We start from the raw sequence: 23,560 nt of genomic DNA on the forward strand, positions 1-23,560 counted from the left end.
TAATTTTAGCCCCAACCCTAGCCCTAACCCTAACTTTAGCCCCAATCCTAACCCTAAATTTAACCCTAACCCTAGCCCTAACTTTAGCCCCAACCCTAACCCTAAGGCTACTTTCACACTTGCGTCGTGTGGCATCCGTCACAATCCGTCGTTTTGGACAAAAAACGGATCCTGCAAATGTGCCCACAGGATGCCTTCTTTGCCCATAGACTTGTATTACCGACGGATGGCCACATGTCGCGTCCATCGTGCACTGGATCCGTTGTGTTTTGGCGGACCGTCGTCACAAAAAAAGTTCAATGTAACCTTTTTTTTTGTACGTCGCGTCCGCCATTTCCGCGCATGCGTGGCCGTAACTCTGCCCCCTCCTCCCCAAGACATAGACTGAGCAGCGGATGCGTTGAAAAACTGCATCCACTGCCCACGTTGTGCACAATTTTCACAACGTGCGTCGGTACGTCGGGCTGACGCATTGCGACCGCCCCGTACCGACGCAAGTGTGAAAGAAGCCTAAGGCTACTTTCACACTAGCGTCGTACTCGGCCCATCGCAGTGTGTCGGGCCGACGTACTGACGCTGGCATTGTAAGCGCCGCACAACGGGTGCAGAGGATGCTGTTTTTTCAATGCATCCGCTGCCCCATTGTGAGGTGCGGGGAGGCGGGGGCGGAGTTCCGGCCGCGCATGCGCAGTCGGAAATGGCGGACACGTCGCACAAAAAAAGTTACATGTAGCGTTTTTTTGTGCCGACGGTCCGCCAAAGCACGACACATCCGTCGCACGACGGATGCGACGTGTGGCAATCCGTCGCAATGTGTCTCTAATGCAAGTCAATGGAGAAAAAAACGCATCCTGCAAGCACTTTTGCAGGATGCGTTTTTTCTCCAACGACGCATTGCGACGGTAGCCAAAAAACGCTAGTGTGAAAGTAGCCTAACCCTAACCCTAAATTTAGCCCCATTCCTAGCCCTAACCCTAGCCCTAACCCTAATTTTAGCCCCAACTCGTCTCTCCTGCCGGCTGGCAGATGGCGGGCGCACTGCGCATGCGCCCGCCATTTTCTTTGCAGAGGAAGAAGCCGGCCGGCAAGAGGAGACACAGGAGGACCCGGGGACACCGGGTGAGTATGATAGGGTCCCCGAATCCCCCTATTTCTCTGTCCTCTGATGTGCGATCACATCAGAGGACAGAGAATTACAGATCGCTTTTTTTTTTTTTTTTTGCGGTCGCCGGTAAACAGTTAATTACCGGCGATCGCAAAACAGGGGTCGGTAAAAACCGACCCCGATCATGTTCTTTGGGGTCTCGGCTACCCCCGGCAGCCGAGACCCCAAAGATCTTCCGGGTGCCGGGCGGCGGGTGCACTGCGCATGCGCCCGCCATTTTTTCCCAGAAAAAGGATGTCGGCGCCCATCGGGAGCCACGAGGAGCACCGGGGGAGATAGGTGAGTATTGGGGGGGCTATTGGGGGCCATCGGGGACACTATTTCTCTGTCCTCCGATGTGCGATCACATCGGAGGACAGAGAAATTAAATGGCAAATCGCGTTTTTTTGTTTTTTTTTGTTGCGACCGCCGGTAAACGGTTAATTACCGTCGATCGCAACTCGGGGGTCGGTAAAAACCCCCCTGAATCATGTTCTCTGGGGTCTCGGCTACCCTCGGCAACCGAGACCCCAGAGAAAATCCGACTCTGGGGGGCGCTATTCACTTTTTCCACAGCGCCGTTAATTAACGGCGCTGTGGTTTAAGTACCCTTAGCGGCCGCCGTTAAAAGGCGTATCGGCGGTCGTTAAGGGGTTAATATATATTTTTAAAAAACATTTTTACAATTTTTAATTAGCTTTTTAAATTTTTGTTTTTTTACCTTTTTGTAGGATTTGTCATTAACTTTCCCTGCTCTGATCGCTGATGTAATACTCTGCAATGCATGGCATTAACTCAGCGTCTTACAGGCAGGGAGGAGGCGTGTCAGCTCTTACTCTGAGCAAGTGCTTATAGGCCACCGTCCCTGGGTGACTCCGCGGGCCATCCTTCGGCCCTGGGTCAAGATGGAGACCATCTGCACAATGCGGTCACAGAAATGGCCACCGATGTCTGTCTCTACTGACAGCGGCATCGGAGGTGTTAAATGCCTGGGATCGGCACCGATTGTGGGCATGGCTGCATGGTATCTGCTCTCATGCAAAGCTGACACCCGCAATTGATCGGTGCGGTGCTCAACGTGATTCTGTGCGATCTCTACTCAGTATATGTACGGCGGTTTGAGGGAACGCAACTCTCGCAGTGCCATATATGTATTCGGCACATGTCATGGAGGGGTTAATGTTGGGCAGGAAGCTTTTCAATGAGGGATTATGCAGTGCTCCTGACATGGATTGTCAAAGTAAGGACATCAGCCTCAACAGGTCTAAAATTTTTAATGAGGTTTGTAGGTTTTGTAAATTCTGGTTACAGATTTGCTTGAAGGAGCTGAGCATGGCCAACTTCTCTGCACTAAAGTGACGTTTTTTTCAGCTGGTGTTTGGTTGTTGCTCGAGGCGAAGATTGCATTAGAGGCAAAATCCTGATATAATTAATAATTTTAGATCAAGACACATGACCTACTTTAGTAATCAGGAATAATATGAAGGCTATGACAATGTTTCACATCAGCTTCCTGAGACCGTTCGGTTTTTTAGAAGACTTGAAGGGGAAATGTCGCTTTTCTCGACGGAAAAGTAAAACCGTTATGGCTATTCATAGGCGAAGAAAAACGTAACCTCAATGGTGATAAAATCCCTGTTTCTTAAAGTGTTACATTGCAATGTTGTTTTTCTTCATGCAAGCACTTTGCAATTTTACACACTTAACAAGATTTGACAACCCCTTTAAGTATATGACAAAAAAATGGCTACATGTATAAAAAAGAGAAAATAACGCTCTTCCCCTGCTGTGTTGGACATTGGCAGCCACTTAGTAATAGTTGGATATAAATTCTCAGGGCTCTTAGTAGCAAAATATTAGCAACATAATTCCCAGCATCATTTGTTTGAAGGTCAGACTGCTAATGCTAAGTTTTAATGAATATCTATTGAAATCTGGAGCAGGATGTCTGCTGATACAGCTTTTGTTCTGTCCTCACTAAATGAGACAGGCCCAAGTAGCTATCCAGTCAGCTAAACCGCTATACCGGGGTCCAATAAGGAGACTGTGGTTGAGTCTGTGCTTTATTAAACGTAGTGGTATATTGATGCGGTGAAACTGTGAACAATGATATACATAGAATCAGTGCATGGTAGGGAACAAATACATACTACACATGATAAACGTTATGCATTACATTTAGAAGGCTAGTAACTGAACTAGGAGTGCAACTGGTTAAGCTAGGCTAATATAGAGCAGAAATATCTACAGAGAGCATAAAGACATACCGGCAATGCAATCGCAAGGGGGATGAAGTGTAAGCTTCTTTCCTGGAAGGCAAACTGGAAGTGAAATGATAATGGAGGGAAATGTAGGCTGAGCTACCATAATGCATTGCAAAGGAGGAGGAGAATCAGACATAAAAAATACATAACAGAAAAATACAACTGTCAACATGACTCTGACCGCTAGAGGGAGCCAAAGCACTACAAATAAAGGTATGAATATATCAAGTCCTGTATACTGGCTGAGAAACTGCAAATTATGCAAACAGATAATCGGAGGTAACAAATTAGATGGCGGAGACAGAACACTCCCCGTCTGACATCAACGGATGTCACTACTCCTTTCTACCGAAGGCAACAATAGGACCAGTTCAGATACCGGTCTGGAAAATGTCTTAGGTTCATTCCCTTTGGTAATTCTTAGTTCAACTTTGCGGACGTTGCCGTCCTTGCTCGGGAACGTTGCGGTAACTAGACCAAGTGGCCACTGGTTCCGGTGAATTTGACAGTCTTTCACAAGAACAAGGTCACCTACGTTCAGATTAGGTTTAGTAGATTGCCACTTCGTACGTGGCTGCAGGGTAGACAAATATTGTTTGCGCCACCTGTCCCAGAAAGTATTTGCAAGACTTTGTACCTGTCTCCATTGGCGCTTGACCAGATTGTGGTAATGTTGTACGATTAGGTAGGCAACATGACATTTTCCAGGAAGTATAAGAGGGAATTTCTCCACAAACTCCATCTCAGCTTCTTTGAGTCGGCCTCCTACTCTCAGTAGGCCACTGTTGTCGATGAATGGGTCGAGTTTTCTCAATACGCTGCTCACTGGTATTGGAGCTTTGTTAATGAGACATTGGATTTCTGCAAAGTAGGTTTCTCTTTGAACAGTGAGGATGATGTGATTTCTAGAGAACTCTAAGTCAGAGGTAACATATGTATCTTTACAAAGATGCCAACCTTTACATTTTTCTGTGCCACAAGTTCTGGTGGTCCTGAATGAGCGAGCTATATGAGTCAGGCAGGTAATGGCTCGAGTAAGTAACTTCCAACTTGAGAATCTGTCAAACCTGTAGGATCCAAGCTGGATAACAGAGGTCATTGTATGAAGTGTAGAAACCTGAGGGCGGATTTCAGCATCTGAGTCCTCTCCTACTAGTTCAAAGGTGTCTGGAAAACATTCCTCAACGTACAATAGTTTTGGTCCTGAGAGCCACGTTGTGCTTCCTAGTCGACTTGCGTCAACTGCTCTAGTTGCATGATCTGCGGGATTCTGGTCCGTGGGTATGTAATGCCACTGCTTTGGATGAACTGCTCTCCTGATTCGTAGCACTCTGTTATTGACATAAACGTAGAATCGCCTGGTTTCGTTGTGGATATATCCCAAGACTACTTTGCTGTCTGAGTAGAACTTGGCCTGTGTCAGGTCGATATCCATTTCGGATGTGATGAACTCTGCTAACTCAACGGCTAGGAATGCGGCACAAAGCTCTAACCTGGGTATAGTGTGCTCTGGTTGTGGTGCGAGTTTGGCCTTTCTCATAATGAAACCAATGTGGCACTGACATTTGGAGTCTACAGTTTTGAGGTAGGCAACAGCGGCAATTGCTTTGACGGAAGCATCTGCAAATACGTACAGTCTTTGGCTCTGTATCTCCGTAGATTGCACAGGGGCGTATGGTCTTGGCACATTCAGGTTGGAGAGTGCCGCTAACGAGTTCTTCCACTCTTCCCACTGGATCCTCTTTTCAGGTGGCAGAGGTGCATCCCAGTCAGATGTTTCCCTAGTTAAGTCTCTTAGTAGGGCCTTGCCTTGTATAGTAACAGGAGCTGCGAAACCCAAGGGATCGTACAGACTGTTGATGGTAGACAGGACGCCTCTACGTGTGAAAGGCCTTTCTTCCTGGTTGACCTGAAAGGTGAAAGTGTCTGACTGTAGATTCCAGAGAAGCCCAAGGCTGCGTTGCATTGGTGCGGGGTCTGACCCCAGGTCCAGGTCTCTGAGACCATTACATAGGTCCTGAGAAGGGAATTCTTCCATGAGTTCTTGGCTGTTTGAGGCTATTTTATGAAGCCTAAGGTTCGAGCAGGCAAGCATGTCCTGGGCTCTCCTGAGAAGACTGATGGCAGTCTCATTTGAAGGCATGGCTTTTAGACAGTCGTCGACATAAAAGTCCTTTTCTATGAATTGTCTGACATCTGCTCCGTATTCTGCTTCTCCTTCCTGAGCCGACCTTTTGAGTCCATAAATGGCGACTGCAGGGGAAGGACTGTTGCCAAAGATGTGCACTCTCATGCGATACTCTGTGACTTCTTTATAGGGATCATTGTCTCTGTACCAGAAGAATCTTAGGAAGTTCCTGTCTCTCTCTCTCACAAGGAAACAATGGAACATTTGCTGGATGTCAGCGATGAAGGCAATGGAATCCTTACGGAAGCGCATAAGTACTCCCAGCAGTTTGTTATTGAGGTCTGGTCCTGTCAGTAGAACGTCATTCAGGGAGACATCATTGAATTTGGCACTGGAATCGAACACGACTCTGATCTGGCCTGGTTTTTTAGGGTGGTATACTCCGAACATGGGTAGAAACCAGCATTCTTCAGAGTCTTTGAGAGTGGGAGCTAGTTCTCCGTGACAGTTTTCGAAAATCTTTGACATGAAGGAGAAAAAGTGATCTTTCATCTCTGGTTTCTTTTGCAGATTACGCTTGAGAGAGGAGAAACGTTGTAATGCCTGATTTCTGTTGTTCGGTAGACGTGGTCTGTGGGTTTTGAAGGGAAGAGGTGCGACCCAGCTGTTGGTCTCATCTTTAACGAGTTCCTTCCTTGTCCATTACCTCTAAGAACAACTTGTCCTCTACCGACATTGCCACTTGGTTGTCCTGCTTAGTTCTCTGGAAGACTGTGCACCCTAACTGATCCTCATAGCTTCCCGACACTATGCTGCTGTCGTGAGTAAAGTCTATTAAATGATTGGGCAGTTGGATGCTGTGTGGAAGTTCCCTGACATGGAACTCATTGTTACAAGGTTGAAACAGAGATGGTCGTCCTTTCTCCAATGTATTTGTCAGCATGCTTGTCACAGAAGATGGGGCGTGCATGCGTCCCAAGCATACGTTGCCAATTATGACCCATCCTAGGTCTAGCTTTTGGGCATAGGGGGCATTGTGGAGTCCATTGATATGACGTCTCACTTTATGAACCTGCAGGATATCTCTCCCCAACAGCAGAATTATCTGGGCCTGATGGTCGAGTTCTGGTATAAGGTGTGCTATTCGCTTTAAGTGAGCGTGATGGATTGCTGCATCTGGCGTAGGGATTTCAGATCTGTTGTCTGGGATCTGGTTACATTCGATGATCGTAGGTAGCGGTAGGCAGAATTGTCCGTCTAATGACTCGATTTGGTAGTCAGTAGCTTTCCTGCCTGCTGTTGTCACAGTACCTGCACACGTCTTTAATGAGTAGGGAGTGCTTGGCCCTTTGATGTTGAATAGGTCAAAGAATGTTGATCTTGCCAAGGATCGATTACTTTGATCATCCAAGATAGCATACAGTCTTACAGCCTGGTCTCTATGGCCTTTTGGGTATACTCTGACAAGGCATATTTTTGAACAGGACCTACTGTCTATTGTCCCTTTGCAGACCTCGGTACATTGTGAAGTGATCTCTGGCGTAGCTGTATCAGTGTTCCTTTCCTCCCCGCCATGCTCACTGTCAGCTGGCGTGTTTTGTGCACTCCATGGAGCCGGGCCAGGGTGTAGAGCAGTGTTATGGTCTGTGGTGCCACATTCTGTGCATTTTACACTGACCTTGCAATCCTTGGCGAGATGAGTTGTGGACGAGCAGCACTTGTAGCAGATACCGTTCTCTTTCAGGAAGCTTCTGCGGTCTGGCATAGATTTTCCTCTGAAGGCTCTGCATTTCAGGAGAGGATGAGGCTTCTGATGAAGTGGGCACTGCTTGTCAGGGTCCTGCACCTTTGTCTCTGATTGGGAGCAGCCAGCAGACCTGTAATTAGAACCTGGAGAAGAAACATAAGTCTTGTGTACTGCCACAGATGTTCTGCGTGGATTTGCAGGTGGTGACGGTGTGGCATATGGCATCGCAAAGTCAAAGCTGGGATCGTTTCTAATTCTCGCTTGTTGGTGTATAAAGTCTACAAAAACGGAGAAGGGAGGAAATGGAACACTGTGTTTGTATTTGTACGTGGAACCATGTGTGAGCCACCTCTCCTGTAGATTGTAGGGCAACTTCTGGACTATAGGGTTAACACCTCTGGCTGTGTCGAGAAATGCAAGTCCCTGTAGGTCGTCCTCGTATTTGGCAACTTGGACTTCCTTTAGTAGGTCGCTTAGCTCTCTAAGTTTCTGGAGACCTTTGTTAGAAATTTTAGGGAAGTCATCGATTCTTTTGAACAAGGCCTTTTCTATTACTTCTGCTGAGCCGTAACACTCATCCAGCCTCTTCCAGATCTCTTTGAGGCCAGTCTCAGGGCGGTTTATATTAATGTCTCTGATCCTTACTGCGTGTTTGACTGACTCTTCTCCCAGGTATTTGACTAACAGGTCTATCTCTTCCCTGTGTTGTAGCCCCAAGTCTCTAATGACATTTTGGAAGGAAGCTTTCCAAGCTCTGTAACCTTCAGCTTGGTCAGTGAATTTCATGAGTCCCTTGGCAACCAGTTCACGTCGTGTGAAGAACTTGGCAAATTCTGTTGTGAACCGGTTGTCAGTGGAGTACACTGGTGATGGATCGTCCTGATAGTGATGTGAGGTGCGTTCATACCTGTTAGTGTCCTCAGGGTGGCGCCAGCCAGTGTCGTATTGCTTCGGTCTGACGTACGGTGTGTCAGCAGGGTGATCCACATTGGTTACCTGGTGAGGGGCAAGGTAGTCATTAGCAGAGTTGTTTTGTGTCACGTTTTCGAGTTTGTTTCTGTCCTGGAGCTGAGCCTCGTGATGACTCTCGCTCACTTCGCTGGAGACGTCGTATTCTCGTTTTGGAGCTGGTTCAGGGTTATAGTTTGGATCAGGAAGTTCATTAACATACTGGGATGTGCGTTGTGGTGAGTCTTGTAGTGGAAACTCCAGACTCGACATACTGCTTTGGCTATGCAGCTTGGGACTTTGCGCGGCTTCTAGCGACTCCGCTTCAGCGAGGGCTGCGGCAGCTTCCCTTTTTGCTGCTAAGCTTTCTAAGGCGGCATCCACACGTGCCTTCTCTAACTGTGTCCTTCTCTCTTCATCATCTATGCGTGCTCTCTCTAAGCGTGACCTTCTCTCTTCATCATCTAGGCGTGTTTTTTCTAATTTAAGTTGCATCTCTTGGTCAGCAAAGCTTGCTCGTATTTTGGCGGCTTCAGCATTTGCGCGGGCAATGGCGACCGCGCTGCTGATGGATGTTGTCTTTGAGGAGACGGAAGTAACAGATCTTGTTCTATGCGATTTGTGAGACATGGTATCTTGGGAAAGTGCTTGGCTGTGCAGACATTGCTGTAGCTGTATTTAGTCTCTGAGTAGCCGGTGACTTGAATCCCACTAGTTGGATGGCTGCCGTTTCACTGTTCTGTCCTCACTAAATGAGACAGGCCCAAGTAGCTATCCAGTCAGCTAAACCGCTATACCGGGGTCCAATAAGGAGACTGTGGTTGAGTCTGTGCTTTATTAAACGTAGTGGTATATTGATGCGGTGAAACTGTGAACAATGATATACATAGAATCAGTGCATGGTAGGGAACAAATACATACTACACATGATAAACGTTATGCATTACATTTAGAAGGCTAGTAACTGAACTAGGAGTGCAACTGGTTAAGCTAGGCTAATATAGAGCAGAAATATCTACAGAGAGCATAAAGACATACCGGCAATGCAATCGCAAGGGGGATGAAGTGTAAGCTTCTTTCCTGGAAGGCAAACTGGAAGTGAAATGATAATGGAGGGAAATTTAGGCTGAGCTACCATAATGCATTGCAAAGGAGGAGGAGAATCAGACATAAAAAATACATAACAGAAAAATACAACTGTCAACATGACTCTGACCGCTAGAGGGAGCCAAAGCACTACAAATAAAGGTATGAATATATCAAGTCCTGTATACTGGCTGAGAAACTGCAAATTATGCAAACAGATAATCGGAGGTAACAAATTAGATGGCGGAGACAGAACAGCTATATTCATAAACTCTATGGCTTGGAAACATTATTTAGGTTTTGTTTGTAAGACCTAAGTGTGAACAGCCTCTCATAATTGTGGATGTTATGTTCAGAATTATCCAATTACATTTATACTCATGATAAATAGTGGTACCCAGCTGCCATCATTTAAAGCCAATTTGATTAACCCCATATTTAGTTTAGCTGTTCTAGGAGAATTTTTCTGACATTTTCTTAGGTGCATTTTATTATTATTATTATTATTATTATTAATTATTTATATAGCACCATTGATTCCATGGTGCTGTACATGAGAATGAGTTACATACAAGTTACAGATATCACTTAAAGTAAACAAACTAACAATGACAGACTGATACACAGGGGCGAGGACCCTGCCCTTGCGGGCTTACGTTCTACAGGATTATGGGGAAGAAGACAATAGGTTGAGGGTTGCAGGAGCTCCGGTGTTGGTGAGGCAGTATCTCCGGTAATGATGAGGAGGCAGCGGGGTCAGTGCAGGCTGTAGGCTTTCCTGAAGAGATGGGTTTTCAGGTTCTGTCTGAAGGATCCGAATGTGGTTGATAGTCGGACGTGTGGGGCAGAGAATTCCAGAGGATGGGGGATATTCTGGAGAAGTCTTGGAGGCGGTTGGATGAGGAGCGAATAAGTGTGGAGGAGAGAAGGAGGTCTTGGGAGGACCGGAGATTACATGAGGGAAGATATCGGGAGATTAGTTCAGAGATATATGGAAGAGACAGGTTATGGATGGCTTTGTAGGTCAGAATTAGTCATTTGAACTGGATACGCTGAGGGAATGGGAGCCAGTGAAGAGATTTTCAGAGGGGGAAGCGGAGGAGTAGCGAGGAGAGAGATGAATTAGTTGGGCAGCAGAGTTAAGGATGGACTGGAGAGGTGCAAGGGTGTTAGCAGGGAGGTCGCAGAAAAGGATGTTGCAGTAGTCAAGGCGGGAGATGATGAGGGCATGCACAAGCATTTTAGTAGATTGAAGTTTGAGGAAAGGATGAATTATAGAGATTTTTGAGCTGGAGGCGACAGGAGGTGGACAGAGCTTGGATGTGCGGTTTGAAGGACAGGGCAGAGTCAAAGGTTACTCCGAGGCAGCAGACTTCCGGTACGGGGGAAAGCATGATGTCGTTGATTGCGATAGATAGGTCAGGTAAGGAAGATCTATGGGATGGAGGAAAGATGATGAGTTCAGATTTGTTCACATTGAGTTTGAGGAAGCGAGAGGAGAAGGAGGATATGGCTGATAGACAGTCTGGGATTCTGGACAGCAGAGCTGTGATGTCTGGGCCAGAGAGGTAGATCTGAGTGTCATCAGCATAGAGGTGGTACTGGAATCCATGGGACTTTGAGTTGTCCCAGGCCAAGTGTATAGATTGAGAAGAGTAGGGGTCCTAGAACAGAGCCTTGGGGGACTCCAACAGAGAGAGGGTGGGATGAGGAGGTAGTGTGGGAGTGGGAGACACTGAATGTGTGGTTGGAAAGGTGCGAGGAGATCCAGGATAGGGTGAGGTCTTTGATGCCAAAGGAGGAGAGGATGTGTAGTAGGAGGCAGTGGTCAACTGTGTCGAAAGCAGAGGACTGGTCTAGAAGGAGGAGTACAGAGTATTGTCTGTTAGCTTTGGCGGTAAGTAGGTCCTTAGTGATTTTGGTCAGGGCTGTCTCAGTTGAGTGATGGGGGCGGAAACCAGATTGTAGATTGTCAAAGTGCAAGTAAGGGTACCGTCACACAGTGCCATTTTCATCGCTACGACGGCACGATTCGTGACGTTGCAGCGTCGTATAAGTATCGCTCCAGCGTCGTATACTGCGGTCACACGTTGCAATACACGGCGCTGGAGCGATAATTTCATGACGTATTTGCGATGTAGAAGCCGTTGGTTACTGTGCGCACATCGTATACAACCTGTGTCACACAATGCAATCATGCCGCCACAGCGGGACACTAGACGACGAAAGAAAGTTTCAAACGATCTGCTACGACGTACGATTCTCAGCGGGGATCCGGATCGCAGTAGCGTGTCAGACACAGCGATATCGTAAATGCATCGCTGGAACGTCACGAATCGTGCCGTTGTAGCGATCAAAATTGCACTGTGTGACGGTACCCTTAGATGAGAGGTGGGAGGAAAGTTCAGAGTGGACGTGCTGCTCCAGGAGTTTGGAAGCGAATGGGAGCAGCGATATTGGGCGATAGCTGGACATAGCAGTTGGATCGAGGGTTGGCTTTTTAAGGAAAGGTGTGATTGTGGCATGTTTGAAAGCAGAAGGGAAAGTGCCAGAAGTTAGTGATAGGTTGATCAGGTGGGTTAGGGATGGGATAAGTGTGGTGGTGAGGTTGAGGAGGAGGTGGGATGGGATGGGGTCGAGCGCACAGGTGGTGAGGTGCGATTTGGAGAGGAGACAATTAAGCCCCCCTTCAGTGATGTTGGAGAGGGAGGATATGGGGTTTGGGCATTGGTCTGGTATACAAAGGGGTTGTGGTGGTTGAACAATGAAGACTTGCCTTCTCTGGTCAATCTTATTTTTAAAGTGTGTAGCAAAGTCCTCAGCAGAGATGAGGGAGGTTGGAGGGGGCAGTGGGGGGCGGAGGAGGGAGTTAAAGGTTTTGAATAACTGTTTGGGGTTGTAGGATAGGGAAGATATGAGGGTTTTGAAGTACGCCTGTTTAGCAGAGGTGAGAGCAGATTTAAAAGCGAGTGTTGCTTGTTTGAATACAGTGACGTCATCTTGCGAGTGTGTTTTCTTCCAACGCCGCTCTGCAACCCTGGACACTTGCCGGAGCTTTTTAGTGGTGTTATTGTGCCAAGGTTGTCTATTGATACGTCGCACTCTGCCATGGACGAGAGGGGCAACCGTGTCAATAGCTGATGTGAGAGTGGCATTGTAGAAAGCAGTGGCAGTGTCTGTGTCGTGGAGTGAGGATATGGATGCCAGTGGTAGGATGGAGTCAGAGAGTGTGTGGGTGTCTAGGTGTGCAAGGTTTCTGCGGGGGTGCGCATGTTGCTGGACATGGGTGACCGGTGAGGAGGACAGGGATGAGAAGGTGAGCAGATGGTGGTCAGATAGAGGGAGAGGGGAGGTGGTGAAGTTAGATAGAGAGCAGAGACGGGTGAAGACGAGGTCTAGTGTATGTCCGTCTGTATGGGTGGCTGCGGAGGACCTCTGAGTAAGTCCAAAGGATGAAATAAGGGACAGAAGTTTGGAGGCTGTTGACTGAAGGGTATCAATGGGGATGTTGAAGTCACCCATGATGATGGTGGGAATGTCAGCAGAGAGAAAGTGAAGAAGCCAGGTGGAGAATTGGTCAATAAAGGCAGTGGCCGGGCTTGGAGGTCGGTATATGACTGCCACTTGGAGGTTGGAGGGAGAGTAGATGCGGACAGAGTAGACTTCAAAAGAGGGGAGGATAAGGGAGGGACGAGGTGGGATTGTGTTAAAGGTGCAGTTTGAAGAAGGGAGAAGACCCCCTCCTCCACCATGTCTGTTGCCGGGGCGAGGGGTGTGGGTGAAGTGGAAGCCTCCGTAACACAGCGCAGCAGGGGAGGCGGTGTCAGAGGGTGTTAGCCATGTTTCTGTGAGGCCGAGGAAGGCAAGATGGCGAGAGAGAAAAAGGTTGTGAATCACATGAAGCTTATTGCAGATTGAGCGGGCATTCCAGAGTGATCCAGAGAGAGGGAGCAGGGGGGGTGGGCATCAGGGACACGGGTTTTATGTTGGAAAGATTGCGGTAGTTCATATTGGATAGGGAGCAATAGGAGGGAGTAGTAATGGGAGGTATGAGATGTGGGGGTCCAGGGATGGGAGATATGTCTCCAACAGTGAGGAGAAGCAGAGAAAGGGAGAGCAGATGGGAGAAAGAGTGGGCGACTTGTTTTATGTTTTATTAGGACAGATTTGAGGTTGAGGAGCAGGTCAGCAGAGGAGGACATGTGGGGAGGGAAAGGGAGATGATTATTAGGTTAGAGAGTGCTGGGGTTTGTGATAGCGAAGGAGAGAGCGGATTAGTGGAGCTAACACTGTAAGGGCATAGGTAAACATGGTGAAGGAGTAAGATGGGTTAATAGAAAAGCTTGGTCGAAGTAATAAGAAGTACTTACACAGCAGACATACCCAAAAGAGACAGATACATAGAGTGGGGTCCTGATTCCTGCCGTGACTAATTGCCGTTGAAATAACTGCGTCGTCTTTATGCTTAGCTGCGTAATATAGCAGATATATAGCAAAGGCCTTGGTCTGTAAACATCTTATCATACAAAAATGAAATCTCATTATTGAAAGTTAGGAGAAGGGTCCAAAACAAATTCTAATGCATTAGATAAACCATCGAACACTGAAGAGGATCATCAAGAAGTGGCTTAAATTTGCCACAAAAGCTTTCATCTTTCGATTGATGGAGCGGTATGATGTTTCTACCCCATTTTGAGGAAGATATTAAGTTTTGATCGCTCCTTATTGCATTTTCTCTAGCTTTTTTTTTTTACTTTTTTTAAACATCTTGACCACATTTAGAATCTCACCCCAACCCCAATTTCCAGGACATTGAGTGATAAAATGACTAGTGTCATTCAAAACTGCAACTCGTCTCACACAAAAATAACCAAGCCCTCATAAACTAATTTCTTTTGTGCCACCCAGCTTTTTATAGTCCTGACCATAGGCTCATATTTTCAGGAGCACTTGGATTGGACTATTTAAAAATGGCTTTTTGTGGTTGGGTGGTGAGCTAAGGGCCTTGCATTTCAGTATCCTGTCTCCCCCACTCCTCTCTATACAGCAAATAGGATTTATCCTGCCCCGTTACAGACCACTTGTTTCCCTTTTGAAGCTCAGGGTCCAGGAGCTGAGGTGCCATGTTTGATACCTCCAACAAAAGCCCCTTTCTGTTTGCAATACCGTTATATCCAGTTACACCCCTTTGTTTTCCCTTATTGATTATATATTTCCTTTAAAGTTAACATTTCTTCTTTTCATCTTAAGTTCCTCATAAAAGCTGCTACTAACTCCATAATATTTAGGCAGTTTTCAGATGGCTTTATGCTGGTTTCATTTTAACATCGGTATTCTGGCTGAAATATAATAAGTCGGTTATTCTTTTGAACGTCACCTGTCACTAGCGCTCAAAAGAATTGAACATTTAAGAAAAAAATCTCTGAGTTTCTGTGATTTTGCTGCTCATTTCCTTTTTCTGCTGCGCCACTACATTGCAGAATTATTGGCATTTGTTGCTTATGGAGCACATTATGTGAAATCTCTACTTTCTTTAGAGTCTTTTTTTTTTTTTTTAACCTTTTCTCCAATATTCTGCCAATTACAGCTGATCTAACAGTCTCAGATGCTGCAGAGCTGTGATTGGCAGTCTTAGGAGAAAGGGGTGAAACCTTGGTCTCCGAGAATATTCTAAAGACGCAAAGTTGATTTGCAGAGATTTCACATGGTGCACTCCTAAAGCAACAAATGTGAATATATCTCTGCAATGGAGTGAAGCAGAACAAATTGGAAAAAAGTGGTAGAATTGGGGGTGGAGGGGATTTTTAAAAGGTATTAAACTTTATTTTAAAAAAAAAAAAATGACAGGTTTTCTTTAAGAATAGCTAAAAATGATGAATCACATTTCCTGATTAGGTTCCAAAATGACTTATCAAGATCATGTGAAGGCGAGTGAGACAATTTATGAAGAGTTCATAAATATGCAATATTCACTAGAACACATCGTATAAATGTATCCAGCCTAATAAATACATTCCTTCACATTCCCTTTATTCCTAATAACTCGGATCAAACGATTCTTTCAAGCTCAATCTTCAGTAAAATTACTTATTACATTATGCTGAGTACAACTCACTTTGATTTTCTGAGTGTGGCTGATCATTATTGTGCCAAGTGAGGATAACAAGACATTTAAAACCAGATTTTTCGTTTTCTGCTTTTAATGCTCATGTTTGAGCGTAAGTGGCATGCCATTAATTAGAAATATTATGTTCTTCTTTTTTTTTTTTTTCGCTTTTGTAAAGGGTCCTCATTATTCTAAAACTACTGGAATTGTCTCTTAGCAACAAATCATCCGGCAATAGCTAAATCACACAAAGCTGCCCATAAAATGATATCCAATGGAGCTAATCTCAGAAACAACATTTCCAATACGTTTCCAATAGTGCAATATGCAGCCTAGTGTTCTCTCACAAAAATACATTTGACAGATGGCTAAGGCTAGGTTCACATTAGCATTTCTGTGCGCAGCGTATCATCTGCATGCGCAAACGCATGCTTACGCCTCAGCATCATCTTGCACATGACGCAAACAAAAACGCTGCGTGTGCATGTGTTTAAATGCATTTTGGCATGCGTTTGCGTTTTTTATGCCCATGGTGGAGGCAGTGACATCATTTTCTGGACATGCGCAGTGTAAAGTACGCATGCGTATCAAACGCATGCGCACGCATGTCCTTGTGTACCAATGCGTTCCCATAGCCATTTATGCGGGGGTTTTTTACGCAATTGTTCACATGCTAAATATTTGACGGCTCAAAAAATGCAACATGTTGCGTTTGCTGGACACCGCGAAACGACGCATGCGTACTCATCCGCATGCGAACGCATGCAAAAACGTGTCCCTGCGTACACCATGTTAAAGATATGTACGCATGCGGATGTATGCAGATCATACGCTGCGCACAGAAACGCGAATGTGAATCCGGCCTAAGATACACCACAAATTTTTGATCAATGGGTGCCCGACTGCTGGGATCTGTGCCAATTGTTTTTTTTTGTTTGTTTGTTTTATTTATTTAGCCTACATAGTGACTAGGATCTTGGTTTTCTGGATTATGATGTATGACAGACATTAAAACACGCACATCGCAGACTGTATTTCAGCAACTTTTATAGTGTAAATCTGTGTGTATACATGGCTTTAGTACTAAATGTACATTTTATGGAGCTCCTGTGCATTGTTTCTAACACCTAAGGCTGCTTTCACACTAGCGTCGGTACGGGGCCGTCGTGCTGCTTTGGCCCGATGTACCAACGCATACTGTGAAAAAAATGCCCGACGTGGGCAGCGGAAGTAGTCTTAGGATGCTTCCGCTGCCCCATTGCAAGGTCCGGGGAGGAGGGGGCGGAGTTTCGGCCGCGCATGCGCGATCGAAAATGGCGGTCTCGACGCACAAAAAAACGTTACATGTAACTTTTTTTGTGGCGGCGGTCCGCCAAAAGACGACGCAATTGTCGCACAACGTCGCTAATAAAAGTCTATGGAGAAAAAAAATGCATCCTGCAGGCAACTTTGCAGGATGCGTTTTTTCTCCACAACGACGCATTGCGACGTGCAGTGCCCGACGCTAGTGTGAACGTGGCCTTACTCAGTTTTCTGATGCTTTCCTTTTGGATCAATGTAAGAAAATTTCTTAAGCCATCTGTCTAACCTGTAGATGTTTAAAGGGAATCTGTCATCAGGATTTTACACTCCAGACTATATGCGCATGTGCCTCTCTCAAAGACAAATCCAGCTGTGTGCACACGTTGTGGATTTTTCGCTTTTTTCTCTCGTTTTTTCGCTATAAAAACGCATACATTATGCATCCCATCATTTAGAATGCATTCTGCAATTTTTGTGCACATGATGCGTTTTTTTCTGCGAAAAAAGTGCATCGCGGTAAAAAACGCAGCATGTTCATTAATTTTACAGATTTTTTGCGTTTTTCCTGCTATTTAATGCATTGGGAAGCTCCGGGAAAAAAACGCGTAAAAAACGCATGCGGATTTCCTGCAGAAAAAGTCCGGTTTTGTTCAGGAAAATTCTGCAGAAAATCCTGAACATGTGCACATAGCCTAACATGTCCAAGTCCATGCTTCCATTCCTGAGAAATTAGCATTTGAATTGATATGCAAATGAGGCTTAAGGACTATGGTAGATCTGAAGCTTCTGTAACTCCAGCTCTGTTCCCAGTCCAGCTCCATTGCCAGCTCCTGCTTGACTGGCAGCCTCTATGCTCTGAAATTGTAGGCAAAAGAGCCAGGAGGAGACATGGAATAGAACTGGAGTGACAAAGGCTTCAGCTCTATCCAAGTCCTTAAGCCTCATTTGCATATCCATTCCAATGCTGATTTCTTAATAATGGATGGACGTACTGATCATGTTAAGTAAGATACTGCTGGACTTGCCTTTGCAATAGTTACATGCTCATATAAATAGTAAACCACCGTGAGCCCTTTTTTAAAAAGGGAAAAACTAATAGACCTTTTTAACAATGAAAGAGGTGATTGGAAGAACCGAGTGAGCCATCAGAGCTCTGAAATAGATTTATGTAAAGTTTTGCAGGACTTCAGGCTTTTTCACACGTCCATTTTCATATACAAGTGCGGTCTGTTTTGTTTCCGGATAGCGCTCGTCTGTGAGGCTGTACACATGTCTGTGATATTTTGTGGACCTAGTGGTCTATGCAGAAGACCTGTACGATATCAATCCGCATGTCTGATCAAACTCTGCAATGATAGTCTATGGGTCCGTGAAAAAAAAAAATGGAACAGCACTCTGATGTCATCCGTTTTTCACTGACTGATAGGAGAAGGTGGAGAAACTTTCTTATTTTTTTCTCAGTTATCTATTTTGAAAAGACAGAACTTTAATATGGTTTTAAAAAAACAATACTTTTTTGGTTTGCAGGTGAAATTACCTCCCATGATGGAGATTATCACTGCCGAGCAGCTCATGGAGTATCTGGGTAAGCAGAAAATGTGTGTCTAGAGAATTCTTATTGCTTTACTTGAAATTGTTTTGGCATGCAATTTTAGGACGTGCTTGGATAAGGTGTTATCTGAGCATGCTTGGGTGCTAACAGTATCTTCGGCATGCTCGAATGCTATGTTTGAGTCGCAGCGGCTGCATGTCTCACGGCTGTTCTACAGCCCCGCAGTACATGCAGGGATTGCCTGTTTGTGTTGCGACTGTCGAACAGCCGTGAGACATGCAGCTGTGGCAACTCGAACATAGCATTCGAGCATGCTGAAGATACTTTGTTAGCAGTGCTAACTCTGATCAGTGGAGGTCCAACCCTTAAGGTCCGCAATAGGAAGAACAGGGTGTTTTCAACCTTGTTCTTCTGAAGTGGCAATGTGCAAACTTGGCTTTTTCTAGCAGCCCCATATAGAATGAATCTAGTGGCGGACTGTCGTGCACTACTGCTCTATTTTATCGGGGATAAAAGTTCTCCATTTTGCCTATCCCAGTGGTCAGACACCCAATGATCAATAAGTTGCTACTAGTGGTGAGCGAATATATTCGTTACTCGAGATTTCTCGAGCATGCTCGGGGGTCCTCCGAGTATTTTTTAGTTCTCAGAGATTTAGTTTTTATTGCGCCAGCTGAATGATTTACATCTGTTAGCCAGCATAAGTACATGTGGGGGTTGCCTGGTTGCTAGGGAATCCCCACATGTACTTATGCTGGCTAATAGCTGTAAATCATTCAGCTGAGGTGAGGAAAACTAAAATCTCTGAGCACTAAAAAAATACTTGGAGGACACCTGAGCATGCTCGAGAAATCTCGAGTTACGAGTATATTCACTCATTACTAGTTGCTACCTATCCCTTTAACAAGATCTCTTAATATCTGTACCCCAATATGTAAAATCAAGTTTCAAATCTAAACTTAAAATGGAGTACTCAGTATATTGACCTTTTTTACTTGTAGGCTGCGCAATCCATTCCTGTGATTATTGGTTGGTGTAGGGGGAGATTTTAAATAATGCCGCTTTATTAACTATTTGCTATATACACTCTTAAGAAAAAAAACGATGATATTAGGTCAACAAGTAGGATATAAAAATCTATATTTTATTAATTAAATATTAAAAATTGACAACCAGTGAATGGAGATAATATGTAGAGCAAAGACAGCTGAGTGTCATGAAACAATAGCGGGAGGCGAGTATACAGGAGGTCCAAATCAACAACCTTATAAAAAAAAAAAAAGGAACAAAGTCCAAAATACTTTAATCTTTAACACTGCACCGCAATGTGATACCCAATAAAATATAGTTCTTATGTACTTAGTCATTCAAAATATATAGGGTGACCACTCGACATTGTATTAAAGTGGCCCAAAATAGCTGTATAAGATAATAATTTAGCCGCTACTCACACCCCTATGTTCACCTATTATAATGGGGTACAAACAGCGATGCTTAATATCATAAACAATGTCTTACCCACCGCAGTGCAGGGACACTCCACGAAACCGCCTCCGCCCCAACGCGCGTTTCGGAAAAAAAAACCTTAGTCAGGGGGCATTGGAGTCACATACAGCCGTATATAAATAGGATTGACCCCGGAAGTACCAAACAGCTATGCACCGGAAGTAAAGAGCGCCGCCATGACAACTCAAAACGCTGAACACACAAGGAGCTACGGGCAGAGACGGATGATCATGGGGGCCCCACGTGATCAACAATCACCTGACCGAGACCTGGCGATTCCAGCGCCGAGAAAAAGAACAGTGCTCACTAATTCTGTGTAAGTGCCTCCACTAAGATAAAGATATCCCGCACACATAATCCAAGTAAGCCCGGTACAAACCATTACCTCCAGATGTGGATCATCAATAGAGCACAAAGAACACGAAATTGTTGAAATATAACAGGTGAATAGTTGGCAATACATATATATTAATGTTATCTGACTTAGGTCTAGGGATCACAATAATGGTCCACACCAATGTGCAAAAAATTACCCGGACCACATCCCAGTAATACCAACCTTGGTTATCCATAACCCCCACCTAAGTAAAATCATAACATATATAACATTCCTCGCTCGGTACATGGTTCAAATTTGAGGACATACATCCGCCAATAGGGACAATACTAGTAAGTTAACACCAAAAAATATATAAATTCAATTAGTCCATAAGGTGATAAGCCCTCAAATGATCACATATACGGTACAGTTGTCGTCCATGATTTCCACCAACGAACCAATTCATTCATGGATTATGAAGAAAGGCCAATTGTTCGCTAGTAGCCACCATGTCGCGAGGACCACGGGATCACATAAAGCAAAACAAGAAACTAGAACAAAATAAAAAACAAAAACAGTTAAAAATTAAAAAATTTATTAACTATTTGCTGTAGATGTCAGCTACCAGAGATGCAGAGTAAGGCCGGGCTCACGAGTCTCGCACCTCAATACCTGGCACAGCCGCCAGCACTCAGGACCGCAGCTTTCAGCTGCATAGAAATACATGCAGCCGCACACTCCGGTGCCGAGTGCCGCCAGCAGTGCCAGGTATTGATGCGAGAGACTCGTGCGAGTTTCTCGCATTGCACTTGCAAGTCTGACCCCGGCTAAGAGAAACACACAGCATTTCCATCTTGTGTGACTATCCTGATCCAGCTTGTGAGTGCACGGGTAAAGATATGTTTGCTTTTATGGATTCCTGCACTTCACCGCACGGTGAGGAGTTTGCAGAGGACAACAATTTAGTTTCTGCTTTTAGCTTTCTGATTACAGATGTTAACAAACGTTCCCTATTGGGTTTCATGGCACCATGGTCTGTTTTTGATGTGGCCAACTTGGGAACACCACAATCTAAAATCATTGCTCTGAGTGACCTGACCATCAACTTATTTCTGAAAGTAGATATTATGATTAAATGTAAAAAAGTGCATATTTTGCTTCAAGATTAAAAAAACACATAATTTCCCAGCATAAATTGTGTAGTCCTATGTGAATATATCTTAGACGATTATATAGTAGATTTACATTATACAACGACTAAGGGTCACTTCCGTCTGTCTGTCACGGATATTCATTGGTCGCGGCCTCTGTCTGTCATGGAAATCCAAGTCGCTGATTGGTCGCGGCAAAACGGCCACGACCAATCAGCGACGGGCAGAGTCCGGCGGCAAAATGGCCGCTCCTTCCTCCCCGCAGTCAGTGCCCGCTCCGTACTCCCCTCCACTCAGCGCTCACACAGGGTTAATGGCAGCGGTAACGGACCGCGTTATGCCACGGTGTAACGCACTCCGTTACCGCTGCTATTAACCCTGTGTGACCAACTTTTAACTATTGATGTTGCCTATGCGGCATCAATAGTAAAAAGATCTAATGTTAAAAATATAATAATAAAAAAGTTATACACTCACCGTCCGTCAGCCCCCGGATCAGGAACAGGCCTTTCCCGCTCCTCGCGACGCTCCGGTGACCGCTTCATGCATTGCGGTCTCTCGAGATGATTACGTAGCGGTCTCGCGAGACCGCTACGTCATCTGTTGTGAATTCTGTTCTTGGGCTCCCTCCGGTGGTTATAAGTGGTAGCGCTGCTGTCTGTCCTTCACAGCAGTTATCAGGTGTGTCCACTCTGGACTGGGCTATTTAGTCTGGCCTCACCCTTTGGTCAGTGCCAGTTGTCCATTGTATTCTGGAGGATTCATATCCCTTCATGGTTTCTCCTGCTTCCTGGTCTTTTCACCAAGATAAGTTCTGCTGGTTTGCAGCCAACATGTTGTGGGCCTCATTGTTCAGTGCATTTCATGTTTTTTCTTGTCCAGCTTAATCTGTGTAAGGATTTATGCAGTCAAGCTGGAATCTCTGGAGAGGCAGATATACCCTCCATATCTTTAGTTAGATGTGGAGATTTTTGTATTTTCTGTGGTGGATATTTCCTAGTATTTTAATACTGACCACTTAGTTCTCTGTCCTATCTTTCCTAATTAGCTAGATTGGCCTCCTTTGCTAAATCCTGTTTTCAGCCTGTGTATGTTTTTTCCTCTCCTCTCAGTCAATATTTGTGGGGGGCTGCCTATCCTTTGGGAGTTTTCGCTGAGGCGAGATAGTTTTCCCTTTTCTATCTATAGGGTTTATTAGTCCTCCGGCTGTGTCGAGGTGTCTAGTACATCCCACGGCTACTTCTAGTTGCGGTGTTAGGTTCAGGGTCTGCGGTCAGTATAGATACCACCTTCTCCAGAGTACGTCCAATGCTACTCCTGGGCCACCAGATCATAACAGTACAACTGGCCAACAATGAGTTAACTGCATCTCAGAAGAAGGGAAAGAAAGTGCTGAGCCATTTTTTTTCTGTACTCTGTTGTGGTTTTTTTTCCCTCTTTACATCTGGGTGGTTCAGGAGTTTGGCGCTGACATGGATGTTCAGGGACTTGCTTCTCGTGTGGATCAACTTGCTGCTAGAGTACAGGGTATTTCTAATTATATCGTTCAGACTCCAGCTTTAGAGCCTAGAATTCCAACTCCTGATCTGTTTTTTGGGGACAGGTCTAAATTTCTGAGCTTTAAAAATAACTGTAAACTGTTGTTTGCTCTGAAGCCCCGTTCCTCTGGTGATCCCATCCAGCAGGTTAAAATTGTTATATCTCTGCTGCGTGGTGACCCTCAGGATTGGGCATTTGCCCTGGAACCTGGGAATCCGGCGTTGTTTAATGTAGACGCCTTTTTTCAGGCGCGTGGGTTATTGCATGATGAACCTAACTCTGTAGAGCATGCTGAGAAAACCTTGTTGGCCCTGTGTCAGGATCAAGAAGCGGCAGAATCATATTGCCAGAAATTTAGAAAATGGTCTGTGTTGACTAAATGGAATGAGGATGCTTTGGCGGCAATTTTCAGAAAGGGTCTTTCTGAATCCGTTAAAGATGTTATGGTGGGGTTCCCCACGCCTGCTGGTTTCAGTGATTCTATGTCTCTGGCCATTCAAATTGATCGGCGCTTGCGTGAGTGCAGAGTTGTGCACACTATGGCGTTGTCTTCTGAGCGTAGTCCTGAGCCTATGCAATGTGATAGGATTGTGTCTAGAGCTGAACGACAAGGATTCAGACGTCAGAATGGGTTGTGTTTTTACTGCGGCGATTCTGCTCATGTTATTTCTGATTGCCCTAAGCGTACCAAGAGAATCGCTAGTTCTGTTACCATCAGTACTGTACAACCTAAATTTCTGTTATCTGTGACCCTGATCTGCTCATTAT

General features: G+C 45.2%; 1 protein-coding gene across 1 annotated transcript in view; it reads left to right on the forward strand.

Annotated features, from left to right (window-relative positions):
- The window catches only part of MINDY2 (MINDY lysine 48 deubiquitinase 2), a 146,598-nt gene that overhangs the window by 33,976 nt on the left and 89,062 nt on the right, over window positions 1–23,560 (forward strand). Inside the window, exon 2 of the mRNA XM_077263830.1 lies at window positions 18,253–18,310. Coding sequence (XP_077119945.1) covers window positions 18,253–18,310 — 58 coding nt within the window. The remainder of the gene's footprint in view (window positions 1–18,252; window positions 18,311–23,560) is intronic.

This window comes from Ranitomeya variabilis, chromosome 5, assembly GCF_051348905.1.
Source record: "Ranitomeya variabilis isolate aRanVar5 chromosome 5, aRanVar5.hap1, whole genome shotgun sequence".
NCBI classification, from domain to species: domain Eukaryota; kingdom Metazoa; phylum Chordata; class Amphibia; order Anura; family Dendrobatidae; genus Ranitomeya; species Ranitomeya variabilis.